Genomic DNA, 17,993 nt, shown 5'->3' on the forward strand with positions numbered 1-17,993 from the left:
TACTAAACCTTGATTTCACCTTACTTTTATGTAATTTTATTTACTACCATAATACGTGGACAAAAATCCACGATGGCACTTTTTATTACTTTAGTGATGTAGCGGGTTTCTTTACTTGAATGAAGTGTACTTGTGCCATCTTGTGGACAGCATAATAATATCTGATTACGCTGCCATTTTAATAATCTTAAAGAATGTTTCATTAAATACCTTAAGTATCCTTCTTATTTATTTATTTTTATTAAAAATGTTATCATTTTCATTATTTTGAAGGATTTCTAAGCGGAACCCATGTGAACTCCAAACTTTTTCTCGGAAACACGGAACAGTTTTAGTGTGACATCAACATGGCTGCGCACTAGAAAGTGCTCAAATCGTTTAAATAATATACGAAGGGTCATGCTGTCTCCGTTTGTACTGTAACAACAACTATAATTTGTCACCAGAATTAAAGGTATTTTGTACAGCATTGCAATGGCTTTGTTCAGTGGTGTCCGCACGCTGCTGGGTCAATGTCAGAGATCTACGGCTGCAGCGGCGTGGAGTCACTGTCAATCATGTAAGTTACAGATCTTTTCCTCTCTGCTGCATGTGTTTACATTAATACGGGCGGCACAGAACGAGTTTAAAGCAGTAGATACACTATTTGCCCTCTATAATGAGTATCTGTTTGTTTGTTTTTTCTAATCTCAGAGAACAATCTGTTTTGGACCTGAAGTAACAAGAAATGAAAACAACTGATTTAATATTAATATGATTTTGATTCATCCCGTTTATCAAAAAGACTCATTTACTTATGCTGAACTATTTCAAGAATTTCCCCACTCAAATACTTTTTTTTTTTTTTTTTAACCAGCTAAATTTATATCTAACATATAATGTAATATAACACATAATTGAAAACGCTCTTATTATTTTAAGAAAATTTGACCTTTTGTGCGAAGGTGTTGTGGTCATCATTATTATAATTTGATTGACAGAAATAGTTAATTTAAAAAAATATATTATAATTTTTTTTTCACATTGAACAGCCCCCCCACACACACATACAGTTGTGTGTATAAAAAAAATCCATAATAATAATAAACTCAAATAGTCTGCACTTAAAATTAGAGACTGATCTATTTTAACACCGATACAACAGCATCATGTGGTTGAAATCTCTCGAGGGATCTGTAGATTTAATTCATAAACAATATTTATGATGTGTCTCTTCCCACCAGCTCGGAAATACAGTCAGACAGCACCTGAGCCAGAACCAGTGATTAGTGATAATGAAGCCATCAATAAAACATTTGTTAACCGAAACCCAAGAAACCTGGAACAGATGGCCTTGGCAGTGAAGGATCGAGGCTGGGCTACAGTGTGGCCTTCTAGACAATATTATCACAGGTTTGTAAGCATTCCAAGGATTAGAGCTAGATGTGAATACTAAAACATCTACAAAGTTTTGCTGAGCACGGCTCTAATCTTAAAAGCCTTTTCCAGATAGAAAAACAATATTGAACTGATGCTATTTTGTTCTATGCTGTTCCTCCCTCAGGTTGGTGTTCAGACGCACACAGCATCACATCACAGCTGAGGTGTACTCAAGTGACTCAGTAGATCCAGTGCTGTCCTGCTCCACGAAGGAGTGGGCATTGAAGCGTGAGCTGGGCTCCACACGCTCTGTAGCAGCTTGTCGTGCCGTAGGTGAGGTGCTTGCTCAGCGGTGTCGTGAAGCAGGCATCACATGCATTGTTTATCGAGAGGTACCGTGGAAGTTTCGATCAGAGTCGGTGAGGTTTTTTTTTTTTCAATACTTTTTAGGTATTATACATTAATTGTGGAAATGCGCAGACTAATTCATGCTATTTTTTCCCTCTGCAGAATCAGACATTCTGGACAGCCATGAAAGAGGGTGGCGTCATGCTTGGTGAACCAAGGCGAAAATTCATTTGAGCTGCAGCAGCTCTTTTTTTTTTTATTATTTTTACTGTTCTGAAATGTGGCTTTTGTCTGTAAATATAAATATTCTCACATTCAAACTGTGTATTGAGTCGAGTACAGAAGGGTCCTCAACACATTGTAGTAATTTGATTATTGGGATACAAGTCTTTGGTTTGACAGTGAAATGATTTTCAGTTTGATTCAAACATGATTTTTGTAAACTAAAGATGTTTCAGTTACTTTTTAAAAGTATTTGTAAAGTTCTTCAAATTCTTTTCCTGATGTGTTTCAGGCAAGAAAAGAGACACAATATTTTGTTGTAAATGACACTACTGTGCAAAAAAAAAAAAAAAAAAATGGGGCCAGAATGATTTTCTTCAGCAGGATCAAAAGAGAATATATACATTTGTAATAGGACAAAAATAAAAAGGTAAAAGTTTTCTATTCCTCAACGAATCCTATGGTTTCCACAAAAATATTAAACAGGACTTTTCGCCATTGAAAAGAAATGTTTCTTAAGCACCAAATCAGTATATTAGAATGAATTCTGAAGGATCATTTGACAATGAAGACTGGAGTAATGGCTGCTGAAAATATATTAAAATAGAAACCAGTTAATTTGCAATAGTATTTACTGTTAATGTTAATAATACTGTTTTTGCTTTATTCTTATCAAATAAGACTTCTTTCAAGAATATTTAATAAATAACTTACTGACCCTACACATTTGAACAGTAGTCTGTATACCCCAGTAGTTATATGAGTTAGTAGTGGCCCCACTTTGGTACTTTATTAAAATACATATTTATTACATAAAATATTGTTTCAACAAATTTTGCACTACAATTCTGCAATCCATTTGACTAACAAAGAGTTAATCTCTCTGTTAGTCAAGATTGATACAGTTGTATTGGCTTGATTTTTAATCAGTCCACTGCACATACATTATTGTTTAGCTGTAATATATAATGTGTGACCCTGGACCACAAAACCGGTCTTAAGTGTCAATTTTTCAAAATTGAGATTTATACATCTAAATAAATAGTGAATAATAAGCTTTCCATTGATGTATGGTTTGTTAGGATCGGACAATATTTGGCCGAGATACAACTATTTGAAAATTTGGAATCCGAGGGTGCAAAAAAAGAAAAATCAAAATATTGAGAAAATCGCCTTTAAAGTTGTCCAAATGAAGTTCATATTACTAAACAAAAATGAAGTTTTGCTATAGTTATGGTAAGAAATTGACTAAATATCTTCATTGAACATGATCTACTTTGGCATAAAATCAACCTCGATAATTTTGACCCATACAATATGTTTCTGGCTATTGCTACAAATACACCCCAGTGACTTAAGACTGGTTTTGTGGTCCAGGGTCACATTTATGCCCTGTTTATCTGGCCAAATAATTTAGTATTGCTGTGTTCAGCCTCGTTGCTGTAGTTGAAATTTTAGTAAAGACACATTTCCAGTAATATATGTAAAGCACATTAGCATATATATATATGAATTTTCATATATGTACATGTGAGTATACATATGTACACACACTTACACAATTTTACAGTAGCATTATTAAGAATAGGAATATCTTACAACCTGAAACACTCTACATTATACACAAACAATCAATGAGAGTTTCCATTAGATATTTCTCAATCCCCCGTTATAAATTCATTTTAATTTTTATAGCACAGACAACTTTGTATATCAAATTAAAAAGATACATATTCAGATCAGTCATAAATAGAAAAAGCAACAGCAACCTTGACTTGATATTTAACACCACCTGATACCAACAATGGAAATGTGAGTTACATAATAATAAAACGTATCACTGTTTTTGAAGTTGATAAGGCATGGCACATTATACATTAGGTGAGGAAAATCAGCATTTTGAAGGCTGTAGGTCATCATCTATCTCTAATACACATAACTTAAGACATTCTCGTGGAAAATAACTGCAAAACCAGTGGTGCCTCAATACTAGAAACATTCCACAACATAACTTTGGTTTCACAACATTGGCACTTTGTGCAATGACTATACACATTTCAAATGTTTTACAGCAGATTGTATAGCTATACTTTATACATACAGGACTCATGCTTTACAAAGACAGGCACACAGCATGCATACAATCTGATACTTGAGACATCATGCAAAGACACAAATCAACCACCCCTGGGGCTAAAGACATGTATTATGTAGGAGTTAATTGTGTTAGTTTTAACTGCACGAATATTAAAACCAACAAATGTAGTTATTTTGGTCCACCTCTAATCAACTAAAGGCACCGAACCATCATGCAGAATGATTGAAACAGCAGAGACGGTTAAATAACTGGCACATTTTTTATGAAAATTCTCAGGTTGTCGTTTCCTGCATACTGTACAGGTTAAAACAAATATCAAACAGCATCTGCTTAATTAAAAAAAAAAAATGTGAAAATAGCGCCAAGTGTTAAAAACATATGATATAGCATGAGTAGCTACATCACTGTCTAGAAACTACTCCACCATTCATAAGTTTGGAGCCGGTAAGATTTTGTTTTTGAAGTCTCCCATGCTTACCAAGGCTGCATTTATTTGATAAAAATACAGTAAAAACAGTAATGCTGTAAAATATTATTGCAATACAAAATAACTGGTTTCTAGTTAAATATATATTAAAAAGTAATTTATCTCTGAAATGGCAAAGCTGAATTTCCAGCAGCCATTATTCCAGTCTTTAGTGTCACATGATATTTTAGAAATTGTAATATGCTGATTTGGTGCTCAAAAACATTTCTTATTATTATGCTAACATTATTATGGTACCGTTATACATTTTTATAGAAAGTTAAGAAACGGCACTTATTTGAAATGTTATAAATGTCACTTTCAATCAATTTAATGCATCCTTGCTGAATAAAAAGCACTGATTTCTTACGGACCCCAAAGTTTTGAATGGTAGTATACATGAAATAATAAAAAGTTTAAATCCTTGATTGCTTTCTTTACACTTTTTCACCTACTGATCTCCACAGAGGCAGCATAAAGCTTCACATTCATGAAGAAACAGCTATTTAGTAGATTTATTGCATAGGACTCCTAAAAATAGTGAATCACTCTCATATTCATTTCTTAAAAACAACATGAAACAATGCTATCAAGAGGAATAGTTCATGTTTCTGTATAATGATGACATGAGAGATAACAGCCATAGAGAAATACTATAATACCATATTAAAATCTGTGAAGTAAACTGAATTTTATGGCTCAGGATGAAGGTGCAAAGGATACAGAGATTTCAAAAGGCACAATGTGTCATTTTAAATAATAATGCTCTGAGGAAAACAGTTCCGTTATCAATACTCACTTGTTAAGAGGGGCCAATTTTTTTTTTTTTTTTTCAACAATCCACCTAAACTGACACAGTTTATGCGTTTTGGGCTAGATGGACAGGTGAGGGAAAAATTTGTGAGATATCCATTGATATGTAACCATGTGTTTTTATGTGTTGCCTCGAAGTGAAATTACCTAAATGAGCCTCAATACAGCAACTATATGAATAAATTCCCTAATTTTAATCTGCAATGACCCCTCAAAGAACTTGGAATGATACAATCAAGATAAGACTTGTGGAAGAGTGTCTCGTATATTAGCATCGCTGTTTGTGTTCTTTTTCCTCACCTTTAAACTTTTAATATTCCTCTCTCCATATTTCTTAACACAGCCCCTTTGTTAAAGTGCTTCAGAGACCAGCTTCGTCCTGGCTTGTGTTCTGTGACTGCCTGCTGCTTGGTTCAGGAGAAACATCAACATGCGCTCTCTGATAAGTCAAGCCTCTTCTTCCATGACTCCGCCTTCGTTGTGCAGGAGAAAATCTCTGACAGATAAACAACAGGAGTTCTTCAGTTAATGCTTGTTTGCATGCGTTTCACTTGATTTTTTAATATATCTTTATCAATCAGTTTTGCATTCCAACCAAGACTTTCTTTTCCTCACCTCATTATCTAGGCCTCTGTCCTCATCGTCAAGCTGAATAGACTGCATAAGAGAGAACAAATCCATCCTGCCACTTCTGCTGGGGCTAGATGACACCTAGGGTTAAAGTTTTGCAAACATTTAAAAAAAACTGCTTCACAAAAACACAAACCATTATTTAAAATACACCCTGCATCCTGAAAAAAATTAATTCAGCTAATTTTCCAAAAAGGCCTAATATTACCAAATTTGACGTGGAGTTCAAAAATATCAATAAAAACTTTCCATGTACAGTTTTTAATCATAAAGCAAGATCTCTTTTAATAGACGCATGTATAGATTCAGAAAACATTCTGGTCACGTTTGCATTTTCTTCCGACACTGGCCATAATTTCTAACCTTGAAATCAGGATAAAGCATAAAATAATATCTTCAGAATCATTCATACATGTGGAAATCAGCTGAGACCTGAACAAGTAGTTGTAACCAGTCTCAGAGGAAGATAGGAATCATGTCTTTGTGGCAGGTTTTCTGCTAATTAAGGGATAATTCAAGACTTCTTCACCCATGCAAATGCAATGCCAATTGATATGCCATGAGAAAGTGTAATGTGGTAGAGAAAAACATGCACTATATTTTGGAACCAGCAGCCCAGAAGTAGAAACAAGTATTGGATTTCATTCAGCAAATATGATGCAGGATGGTGCAATAATAAAGAAAACCACATTAACATCTGGAAGGCCTTAAAAATGGTCAAGCGTAATGAATTTAAATTGTCGGCCTCAGAGCTCTAACCTTATCACTTTCTTGTACAGTAATCAGTGGGTTGGATGTAGCTGTATCTGCCCCAGTCGTGTCAGGAACACTCTCATCCAACTGCTCATCAAAGACCTGAGAATTACAGAGGCATAGAAATAAACATATACTTTTTGGTACAACTAATTTGGAAACTCAGAGATACTGAGATAAATCAAAATCGAATGTTATATGACATTTTCCTACATCTGTATCCTCCTCCTCATAACTGCTTTCCTCTTCTGGGCTCTCTGAGCCTTCCTCTTTCTGCTCATGTTCACTCCCTGTAGCTGCTTCGTTGTGGTCAGATGGCTGGCGGACTTCTGGCTTGGACTTCCTCCTCCAGAGAGCACTGTGGCGCTGCTTACTGCATGATACAATGTGAAGTTTGGAATGAAATTCAGCCCTTGTTACTGAAAAGTGTTCTGCTTTTAAATAGTATATGAAACAAAAATGTATTTAATTCTGCGAGTGGTTTTAATTCATCACCGATTTTTATCCAGTTTTGGCCAATTCTGTGTAAAAATGTCTTGACAGCCCAACTAAATGAGTCAAGAAAGAGACAGCAGCTGACAATACTTCCAATACATTTTGGTAATGTTTTCTTCTGCACACAATATGCTGCAGAAAGTTGCCATTTAACTATTTGTGTCTATGAATGTGTATTTTATACATATATTGGTAGTCTATTATTTAAATATAATTGTAGTAAACAGTTTATGCTGCAGCTGACCAACCAGAATATAGTATTTCAGAAAGCTTGCTAATACATACACTACCGTTCAATGAAATGCAGTAGTTAGGGGTCAGTGAGATTTCTTTTGAAAGAAATTAATACTTTTGATTAATTCAGTGCATCCTTGCTAAATAAAAGTCATAAAATATTTATATTTCAAACAAAATGCTGTTTATTGCTGCTTTTGAAATGTATCCTGATGACAAAAGTATAATTCCTAAGCAGGAAATAGCATATAAGAATGATTTGTGAAGGATCATGTGACACTGAAGACTGAAGTAATAACTGCTAAAAAGCTTGGCCATCGCAGAAGGAAATTACATTTCAAAATATATATTAAAACAGTTTTTAAATTGTAATATTTCATAATATTACTGTTTTACTGTACTTTTGACTGTTTGAGATGAGTTTGTGTATCTGCGCTATTCAGTTCCCTCATGTACACACATAGTTGAACAATACACCAGACTTGACTTGACTTGTCTGTACCTGAACATCCATTGAGATACTACACAAGTGGAAAAATGTCAGTATTTCTGTGTGAATGCTTGTTAGTGAAAGTATGAAGAACAGCACCATTATGAGAGTGCATGTCACCTGGCACTGAGGATGCCGCTGTATGTATGCAGCTGTTTGAGGAACCCTTCATTGGGCTGCACTATAGACCGTCTTTCTCTCACATGGTTGAGGGCATGGTCTAATGTCCAGCCCTGCTGCTTCATCAGGTAAGCAATTACTGTGGAGGCAGAGCGAGAGACGCCCATCTTACAATGTACCAGTATGGCCTGTCCACTCTTCCTGTATCATCATCAGTACGAAACAATGACACATAATATATTAGAATGAGACAGAGCAAAAAAGACAATATTTTTCATAGGGGATAAGTACACCATACTGCATGTGTGCTTAAATATAAACCAATGCATTTAAGAGTCAGTGTAGGCAGACTGCAAACACAAAAACTAAGAGGAGTGTGTGTGTGTGTGTGTTGAGCACCTTGCTTTACTGATGAACATGTATGTGTTGTTCCAGTATGAGAGTAGGTCGGTCGCTTCCACATCGTAAACTCTAATATTCATATAGGTGAAGGATTCTGGGAAAAAGTTGTCAATCTCCATGGTAACATTCAGGATGTAGCCCACACTACCAAAAACAAAAAATAGTTATTTTTATTTGTCTGCTGCAGAAAATATTAATTTAAAAGGACAACTTTTCAATTATTATATTAATTAGACCCTTAAAAAAACAAGTATTAAATTATATTTAATAATTATGATCATAATTAAATTTAATTTGTATACTTGTTCTTCTGTAGTTCTTCAAAGTTGGCAGCATTCCATTCAGAACCCTTTATGGGAAAAAAAGGACAAGTAAATGACAGTATATTTCCAACAGTATAGCAGACAAGACAAATGTCAACATTCACCAAGTAAAGGTAGTCCAAGATTCTGGAAGGGTTGTCCATCTGTGCCATTGTGACCATCATCTCATTGTCAATATACTCTTTGTAGTCCTTCATGTCTATGCCTATTCTGGACTCCATGGCTGTTCGCACCTACAAACAGAAAGAATGACTGTAGCTCAACTGTATGGTGCTAGGAACTCCACGATCATGGGTTTGGGATACAAATCACATTAAAATGGCAAGTCACATGGTTTTCAACGCTTACAAGCATCAAATCAAGCTTCTCAGTAAATGATTGCCTGAATCCTGCTGATGTTCATACCACAAAGATTCTCTGGATAAGACAACAAGCCCAGGCACATTAACTTTGAGTAAGTTCTAGAAGAGGAGTCTTTAAAAGGCGTGTTCTCAGGCTTGCACTACTGTTCAAATGTCTGGGATCAGTCAAGGTTTTTAGTTTTTTTTCTTTGAAAGAAATTAATATTTTTATTCAGCAGGGGCACATTTAATGCATCAAAGTGACAGTAAAAGCATTTATAATAATAATAATAAAAAAAAAAGAAAAAAAAAAAAATGCTGTTCTTTAGAATTTTCTAGAATGCTCAAAAAAAAAAAAACAAGTTCCTTGAGCAGCAAATCAGCATAACAGAATGATTTCTGAAGGATCATGTGACACTAAGACTGGAGTACTGGCTACTGAAAATTCAGCTTTGCCAAGAATAAAATTATATTTTTTAAAATATATTCAAATAGAATGCAGCTATTTAAAATTGTAGCAATTTCACAGTTTCACAAGATTAATATTTTACTGTATTTGTGAAGTAGATGGTGACCATAGACAATTCTTTCAAAAAATAAATAAATATTATAATTTTTTATATATATATATATATATATATATATATATATAAAAAAAGTGTACTTTGAATTTATTTAATATGACACCTTATATTCAGTCAACACAGACCACTTACTGAAAATAAGCTGCAAAAACATGAAAACTGTGAAATGTTTTGCAACCTGTTGGAATGCTATACTGGCTTTGCAAAGTGCCTGTTATGGAAGGATGGCAGCAAACCCACAACTGTTTAAAAAAAACTTGTTGCATACAAATGCAAAAAGTTAACAAATCATAACATACTGGGAAAAAAAAAAAATACAGCAAAATGTACTGTAATGTAATGTCAAGGACTTTTCTGTACTGACTTTTAACAGGTGTTTAACCTGTATTCTTTTTTCAAAGTGCAGATGATATTTGCACACATATTGTCTTAAAGTAAACATGAAGTCCATTATCCATCAGGAACTGACTGGATCATGAAAAGTGGTCTATAGGTGACTAGAGGGAAGAGCTTGGTGACGTTGTGGGACATTGCTTGAAAAGCAGAGTAAAGCCAGACTCTTTCATTTTACCTGCTTTGAGGTAATGTTTTCCAAGTCCTCAGTCCTCATGATATCTCGAAGTTGGGCTTTGATCTCCTTCTCCACTGACTCCCGATTCGACGATGAACGTGCTCCGGTGTCCCTCCTGACCGACTCCAGGCCAGTCATGGCCCCCCATTCATTAAGGCAGTGCTGGTCAGATTCAATGTTCTCTCTGTAATGTTGTGCCCACTCCAGCCCGCAGCCTGGTATGACAGCCCCACGCACGGCCCGTTCACAGCATCCATGCAGCGCCTGCAACACTGACCTTGAGCAAAGTGAGAGTCACATACAAGAGAGTGCTGTGAACAAGCACTCGACAAACCACAAACACATTTACAAGTCACAGAGCTAACTTGGAAGCTTCAGGCAGATGTCGAACAGGGTACATGTAACTGACTAAGGACCAGATTAAAGACAAATAGCAAAATAGCATTACAACTGAAAACAAAGATTTAAGTGTGTGAAGACCGCAAGACCAAAGTCACACTGCATGCCGTTGACGATTGAGGAAATTCTGTGTTTCCTCAGCATTTCCTGCTTTAAAACTTACCACATCGTCTGAATGGACACGGGCTTAAAGATCCGTGTCGCTTCTGCAGATGTCACACTGAACCCTCTGTAAGAGAACGAAAGAAACAAGCTGTCAGAAAAGCAGAACTCTGGGGCTGAGGCTTTAACAGTGTCTAAAGTTCTGCAGAGCTGTGCAGAAACTATAAAGTGGAAACTTTTCCATTCAACCCACGCACAGTTCTATTTTGTTTCAAATGTTATTTACTTTTTTTAATTTTACATTCAGTTCAGTTATATTTTGTTTAGTGTTGACTGTTTTCTATTTTTCTAAAGAAGCAAAACCTTTGTACTTGAGCTCCCTTCAATTTACAAACCGCATTAAAACCGTGTGCGAGAATTGACTTTGATGATAAGATAATGATATCAAGATTCCTCCATATAGTACTAAAATCAAACAAACACTTTTGCTGTTTTTCCTTTCCCTGCTATCATCATCATCATCATCATATGTTTGCACTTGATTAGTTGAGTCGTATGTTCTTACCCATCTCCATCAAGATAAACCTGTGTGTCACTCCATATTGGCAACACAAGTCCAATAGTGCACACATCACTGAGGAAGATAAAGAGAGAGTTTCTTGACAGGCTTACTGTAATATTCTGCAATTTTATTTAAAATTTGCTAAAAGTTTATATTTAAAGAGATAGTTCACCTCAAATGAAAACATAAAACAAATATAAAAGAAATATTTTTCATGTCTAAAATATATTTTAAGAAATGTCTGCATTTTTTGTCTACACAAAAAAAACTCAATGGCTACCAACATTATTCAAAATAACTTATTTTATGTTTCACAGAGGAAATAAGAGTATTGCAGGCTTAGAATGAAAAGCAGTATGATGACACAAATGTCATTTTTGGTTGAACAATCCCTTTAAAACTGCAACTAAAATAACTGCACATTCCATTTCCAAAAAAGTAGAATGTTAAAAATAAAAACACTCTCCTTGATTCAGTTGTGTTTGTGAACAGATCTTATGACAAATGCAACAGTACTTAGTCTATAAAACAACAGATATACAAATATGTAATAGGTATGTTCCAAATAAAATTGAATATTTTCAGATTTATCTTTGATGAAATAAAAGCTGTTGATGATGACTTCATTTAGTTTATAAAGACGTGCTACCTGTTTGACCCTGGGAAGTCCATGCCAAGTAGTAGACTCTCCTGTTTTTTGTTAAGCGTGCCGACTATAAGCAAATACCTCACTCTGACTGGGCTCACTGACTCCAAACGCACAGCCTGAGGTAGGGAGAAAGGGAAATTCAGGTGCATTGTAAATGAATCAGACACAGAATTCACTAGAATCATTTAAAATTACTGAGCAATTAAAATGAGATTTTTCTGTTATTATAATTCAAGCACAGCACCCATGCATGTATTTTTTTAATACACAGATTTACCTAGTAAATGTTATTGTGTTAAGTGTGGGCGATATGGCAAAAATATCATATCACGTTTTTTTTTTTTTTTTTAATATCACAATTTTATCACGATTCTTTGTCATGTTGGTTTTACTAATCTTGTCTGAGCAATACAGCCAAACTAATTTCCCTATTATAAAGACAAAGCCTTTCAAGGTAACAAAATATAAAAAAAGAATGGTGGATATTTAGGCCAAAGTGGGCGAAGATGAAAATCTGTCTATTTTATCTTTGTTATTAAAAAATAAGAACAAAGATACACATTACAAATACACATAATATACAAATAAAACAAACAGTGTTTAATTTTCGGGTACAATAGGCACATTTAGCAGGAGCATTCAAGAAACTGAATGAACAAATAAAAATAAAATACTATATAGATTGATTCCTATTAAAGTAAATATTATTTTTTTTCAGCCAAGAGTAGAGAGTTATTTTTTTCTCTTTGTGTTTTGTTGTTTTAACATTAAAGAATAAAAATTCTGTCATCTGTCTGGCGATTCTGTCATAGTGTTTCATATTTATACCATCATTTATTTACTCGCTCAAAATTAGTTTTAAACCTGGATGAGTTTCATTCTTCTGCTGAACATACATGCTGTTTTGAAGAATGTGGAAAACCAAACGGTTGCTGGTCCACAGTGACTTCACATAGTTTTTTTTTTTTCCCCCCTGTTATCAAATGTATTAATACAGGTTTGGGGCAACATGTGAGTGAGTAAATGACAGATATTTAATTTTAGGATGAACTTTAATGACAGTTGGCTGCATGTTTAGTTCTGTCCCTAGGCACGCATCCGTTTCTCTCATCTGCTTACTTTCATTTTAGACATAACCAACTGAGTCTGTATATAAACCTTGTGTGTTTTGACAGTATTAGCTCAAAAGATAACTTAGTTGCGTAATCAGGCGCTGTTAGACAGGCTTTTTAGTTTGCATGCCTCGGGTGTACGGGCTCAGAAAAAGCATGCGTCAGTCTCAGACCAGCGTGTGAATGTTAACTCTGAATGTATGTGGCATTGTACAGTACATTGATACTGCGGTGCCAGAACTGTAACTGATAGAATGTGGGCTGTAGCACGATAATACAATATTTTTTCAAAAGCAGATCGTGGAGACATTTTTATCATCCACGATCAAAAATAATCATATCGCATACCCCTATATTGTGTGTAACTGTATTCTTAAAGTCAACACAAATCTGTTTCTGCATAGCAGAAGGTGGAACAAACTACAGTGTCTCCAAAAACCACATTGCAGAACTTGTGATGTTGCATATGCAAAACATGGGTGTCTAATATACACAGGCAGTAAGTACAACACTTCCATTAATCAGTCTCAAACAGACAAGAAATAGTGTAAATGCATGAGATATTTTCATATCCATGAATTTTCCAATCATTTGTCATTTTCTAGAGGCTGTGTTTAATTTGGAGACCCTGAGCATAAAAAGGCAGTGTAGTAAAACAAGAGTGTGTTGAGGAAATCCTAACCAGTTTGACTGTGTCTTCTGGTCGTAGTAATGAAATCATTGCATGCAAATGTCTGCACTGAGTGTCAGAGGCTCGGGCTTCTTGTCCAGGACCTAACAGAGAGGGTACGGTTTCTTCATGTAATCCCTCCCTCTCTCCCTCTTCCACCAGGAGCACTGCCCCCTTAACCAGGGCGAAACTTTCTCTGGTGTGCAAAAATAAAAAATGAATCAGTTACGCATTTCGGGAGGAAACACTATATACACTAAAATACATGTGCATGATTAAAGCTGTATCACAAACAATCACCTTTTCTGAAGTCTTCCTCTTCTTGGAATAAGCTCATCCTTAAAAATAAAATTAAGTCGATTACAATAGACTGAATTAGAAGTTACGGGACATTATAACTCTAAGACTCTGTAAATTTGAAGATTTGTCCAGAGAATGGTGATGTTAAAAATGAGTGGTGGGTGAATTGATTATGTGATGCACTTAATTGAAAACAGACACCAGGAAATTTTGCTTGACTCCTCTGGATCATCTGACTCAGTAAGTGCTATTTTCCAAAACAGCTTAATAAAAACTTGCTCATGGAAAGGGCATTTTAACCTTTTTTCTCACCCATAACTCACTCTGAGATGAGTGACTGGGTAAAAAAAAAAAAAAAAAGAATTTAGAAAAAAGGAAACCCGTAAACACAATGACATGGTGTTTTGACAAAATTGCCAGCTGTAATGCAGTGACAGTATGATAAGACACTGAGGAAGCTCATACTCAAGACGATAAACAGAGAAAGAAATAGAGTGAGAGAGGAAGACAGTGAGAAGGACACCAAAGAGGCTGTTATCAGTGCTTCTATGGAATGAAAGAGGAGACATTACTGTAACATTACCTGTTATGTGACTGACGTGTCCAGACAGAGACAAGAAGAAAAAGAAGAGAGGGAGTGGAGAGCAGGGGCAATGAGGTTTTAGGTTAAAGCTCCTGTGAGACTTCACTCAAAATAGTCTGAACATAGCGTTTTATAGAAGATACATAGTTTGCATAGGTTATGGGTGAAAAAGAAATCTTGTGTTATATAATAAATACAAAGCCTACCAGTCAACCAATAGAGACAGAAAACTATTACTTGGCATTGTCTAATACCTCTCAAGAACAGCAGAAAAAAGTTAGGCATTTTGGCTCTTTAGCAGAATCCTCATATAATCCTGGGGCTTTTTTTGGAACAGCATGGAATGGATTCTCATATTCAGATTCACCGCAAATTTGGAAAGCGTTTGGAGCGCTATCAAGAAGACATTCCTCCTAATTATGCATAAACTTGTGTACAGAAAAAGGTGTAGAGTAACGACACACATGGAGGGAGTGAGAGTAGGGTGAAAGAATGTGTGGAGAACTGCAACTGACACGCAAAACGTTTAGATCGTGTTCTGTAGCATTTTAGAAATGAAAATGTTCATTAGGCACAATACAACTCACCGGTGTGGAAACAGATGGCGTTCTGTGCAAGGTCAGCAAAGCCATTCCACAGCCGGTTATCCTGCTTTAACACCGGCAGACGAGTCAGAGCAGCTCAACAGAATGCTTGCAAGTTTACTGGTTGAGTAGGAATAAAACACAAATAACACAAACTGATGAATGGTACTATATCTGAAAATGCAATACTAAAATATATTTATAGTGCAACTAGACTGAATTACTACAGAGCAGACTCAGAATCTGCAACAACATACAGACATTTCAGCCAACTATGTGCCCTTTCTACAAAAAGGGTGCAAAGCAGGGCCTGAAACTAATTTAAAAAAAAAATACACAATTTTATTTTAAGAACTAAGAGAGAGGAGATGCTTAACCTTCAGAAAGTGTTTATCATCAACCTCAAGGTCAAAATTTGTAAGCGGTTTTATTTTCCATTCATTTTCTATGGGGTTTCACCCTAGAAAGAAACTTTTATTTAACACTACAACTTCTGTGCAAATTTGGAAAATAAAATAATAATTTTCTATATTTCTATCTATTTTCTATCTTTTTTAAAGTTTGTTTACATAATACATGTATGTGTACTGTGTTTATTATATATATATATATATATATATATATATATATATATATATATATACACACACACAGTATATATATTGAAAATATTTACATATTTATATTATTATATACAAATATATTTAATATATAAATATACCATTTTTCTTAAATATATACATGCATGTTTGTTTTTATATATAGGCTACATGATAAATATACACCTCATATTATGTAAACGAAAACGTTTATTTTGGATGCTATTAATCGTTTGACAGCACCAATTAATACTAAATTTAATATACAATTACTTTTTAATGTTTCCTAAAATATGACACTGTAGTGTGATTTTAATTATTAGATTATTTCAGATCTAAGGTCAGAATTTCAAGACCTCTAAAGTGGGAACAAATTCTCGTTTAAGAGAGAATACAAATATTAAAATAATAATAACTGAATAGTGTGCCAAGTATCTATTAGGCGTCAAAACATATTAAACAAAATGAATGTGGCTTTGAGGTCTTAAAATTCAAAGAACGCCAGAGTGGATTGTAACAATGTAACGTGCCATAAATTCCCAACACAAGTAAATCACGTGAAATGAACCAGTCTAATGGTTCTGCGGTCTAAGATGGAGACATGCCATGTATTTCTTCGCCATATCATATCGCAGCTCAAGAATTTGCAGTTTTACAAGACAAACTTGTCATCGAGCATGTTAGATCTTTCATTTTCATCGCTGCCTTAAAAAATGTCTCGATAAAGTATGCCACATACCTAATATCCTGCTAATATGTCTGTAGGCTGATGCTTTATGCTTATGTAAGTTAGCTCTAACACAGCTGTGTTTTAACCAACAACAGACTCGAGGTTGGTCATTTCCAGTTCCTTAAGAAAAGCAAAGGAGGGCGGATTAAACATGGAGAGGTCGCTTACCTGATGCGGCGAAACGACAAGGATTGCCTCCTAACTGATTCTTCCTCGAGAAATCCTGTTAGTTATTTTGATCCGATGACCACAACTTTTGCATTGGTCCAAAATCCATTTAAAGGGAAGGCAGGCTACTATATCATGAAACCAGGAAGACTTATTCTCGGCCGAGAAAAGTAAATGTGCCCTTAAATGGAAGAGGCGGATCTTTTTTTTACAGACTATGATGGGAGTAATTCGTCTATTAAAGCGACAGAGACATATTTAGATAATCAGAGGATGATGTTTTAGAAAACGGTTATAGAAATGGATTAACTGCTCCATTTACACTCTAAATAAAGGATAAACAATGTTCAAGTCAGGCCTTTAAAGGAACACTCCACTTTCTTTGGAAATAGGCTAATTTTACAACTCTCCTAAAGTTAAGCAGTTGAGTTTTACCGGGCCTGACACTTTTATCTTAGCTTAGCATAGATCATTGAATCGGATAAAAATTATATACAATTAATTTAAAATAAATCACAACAATAAAAACAAGGAAAATGATAATGAAAGTACAGTGCAGTCAGTTCGGATATATAGCACAGTGCTCATTCAACAAATGCACAGCTAAACAGATGAGTTTTGAGTCTGGATTTAAATGTTTTGCACATCTGATCTCTTCTGGAAGCTGGTTCCAACTGTGCAACATAATAGCTAAAAGCGGACTCCCCTTGTTTTGTGTGAAACCTTGGTGTTTCTAACTGACTCAATCCTATGATCTGAGTGGTCTGTTAGGTTTATATCCAGCATATGCAATGTATTTGGGTCCTAGGCCATTTAGTGATTTATAAACGAGTAAAATAACTTTAAAATCAATCCTAAATGTAACTGGAAGCCAGTGTAAGGACCTGAGGACTGGTGTGTTATGCTCAGATTTTCTGGTTCTAGTCAGGATCCTGGCAGCAGAGTTCTGGATGAGCTGCAGCTGTCTAATGGTCTTCTTTGGAAGGCCTGCCGGTGAGGAGACCATAATCCACCCTGCTGGTGATAAACAAGTTTCTCCAAATCTTGACTGGAAACAAAACATCTAATTCTTGCAATGTTTTTGAGATGATAGTATGCTGATTTAGTTACTGCTTTGACATGACTAACTAAAACTAAGGTCTGTCTCCAAAATCACCCCAAGATTTTTGACTTGGTTTTCAGTTGATTTTTACTGACGTTTGACCCCTAGAGTCAAGGTATGCATTCGCCTTGAGAACTTCATCTTTGTTTCCAAATGCATTGACTTCAGTTTTCTCCTTGTTTAA

The 17,993-nt window shown here is 35.1% G+C and overlaps 2 protein-coding genes across 6 annotated transcripts; one reads left to right on the forward strand and one right to left on the reverse strand.

Moving 5' to 3' along the window:
• Positions 1–322: 322 nt before the first annotated feature.
• LOC306853707 (large ribosomal subunit protein uL18m-like) lies at positions 323–2,429 on the forward strand. 2 transcript variants are annotated; one of them, XM_079391318.1, is made up of 4 exons: positions 323–559; positions 1,224–1,392; positions 1,544–1,778; positions 1,870–2,429. In XM_079391318.1, the coding sequence occupies exons 1-4, from the start codon at positions 475–477 to the stop codon at positions 1,939–1,941; spliced, it is 561 nt and encodes a 186-aa protein (XP_079247444.1). In that variant the 5' UTR covers positions 323–474; the 3' UTR covers positions 1,942–2,429. The 2 variants fall into 2 exon arrangements, with proteins under 2 accessions (XP_079247444.1, XP_079247445.1); XM_079391319.1 differs by having other exon boundaries at positions 328–559; positions 694–1,392; positions 1,870–2,024.
• Positions 2,430–3,593: 1,164 nt separating this feature from the next.
• LOC306853706 (protein phosphatase Slingshot homolog 3-like) lies at positions 3,594–16,906 on the reverse strand. 4 transcript variants are annotated; one of them, XM_079391316.1, is made up of 16 exons: positions 16,708–16,906; positions 15,214–15,330; positions 14,044–14,081; positions 13,756–13,939; positions 11,962–12,077; positions 11,316–11,384; positions 10,812–10,877; positions 10,250–10,526; positions 8,858–8,986; positions 8,733–8,779; positions 8,428–8,574; positions 8,029–8,229; positions 6,903–7,062; positions 6,696–6,791; positions 5,922–6,017; positions 3,594–5,802 (listed from the first exon to the last, which is right to left on the reverse strand). In XM_079391316.1, the coding sequence occupies exons 2-16, from the start codon at positions 15,256–15,258 to the stop codon at positions 5,668–5,670; spliced, it is 1,806 nt and encodes a 601-aa protein (XP_079247442.1). In that variant the 5' UTR covers positions 15,259–15,330; positions 16,708–16,906; the 3' UTR covers positions 3,594–5,667. The 4 variants fall into 4 exon arrangements, with proteins under 4 accessions (XP_079247442.1, XP_079247443.1, XP_079247440.1 ...); XM_079391317.1 differs by lacking the exon at positions 16,708–16,906 and adding an exon at positions 16,549–16,648; XM_079391314.1 differs by having other exon boundaries at positions 8,733–8,986.
• Positions 16,907–17,993: the final 1,087 nt, after the last annotated feature.

This window comes from Barbus barbus, assembly GCF_936440315.1.
Source record: "Barbus barbus genome assembly, chromosome: 33".
NCBI classification, from domain to species: domain Eukaryota; kingdom Metazoa; phylum Chordata; class Actinopteri; order Cypriniformes; family Cyprinidae; genus Barbus; species Barbus barbus.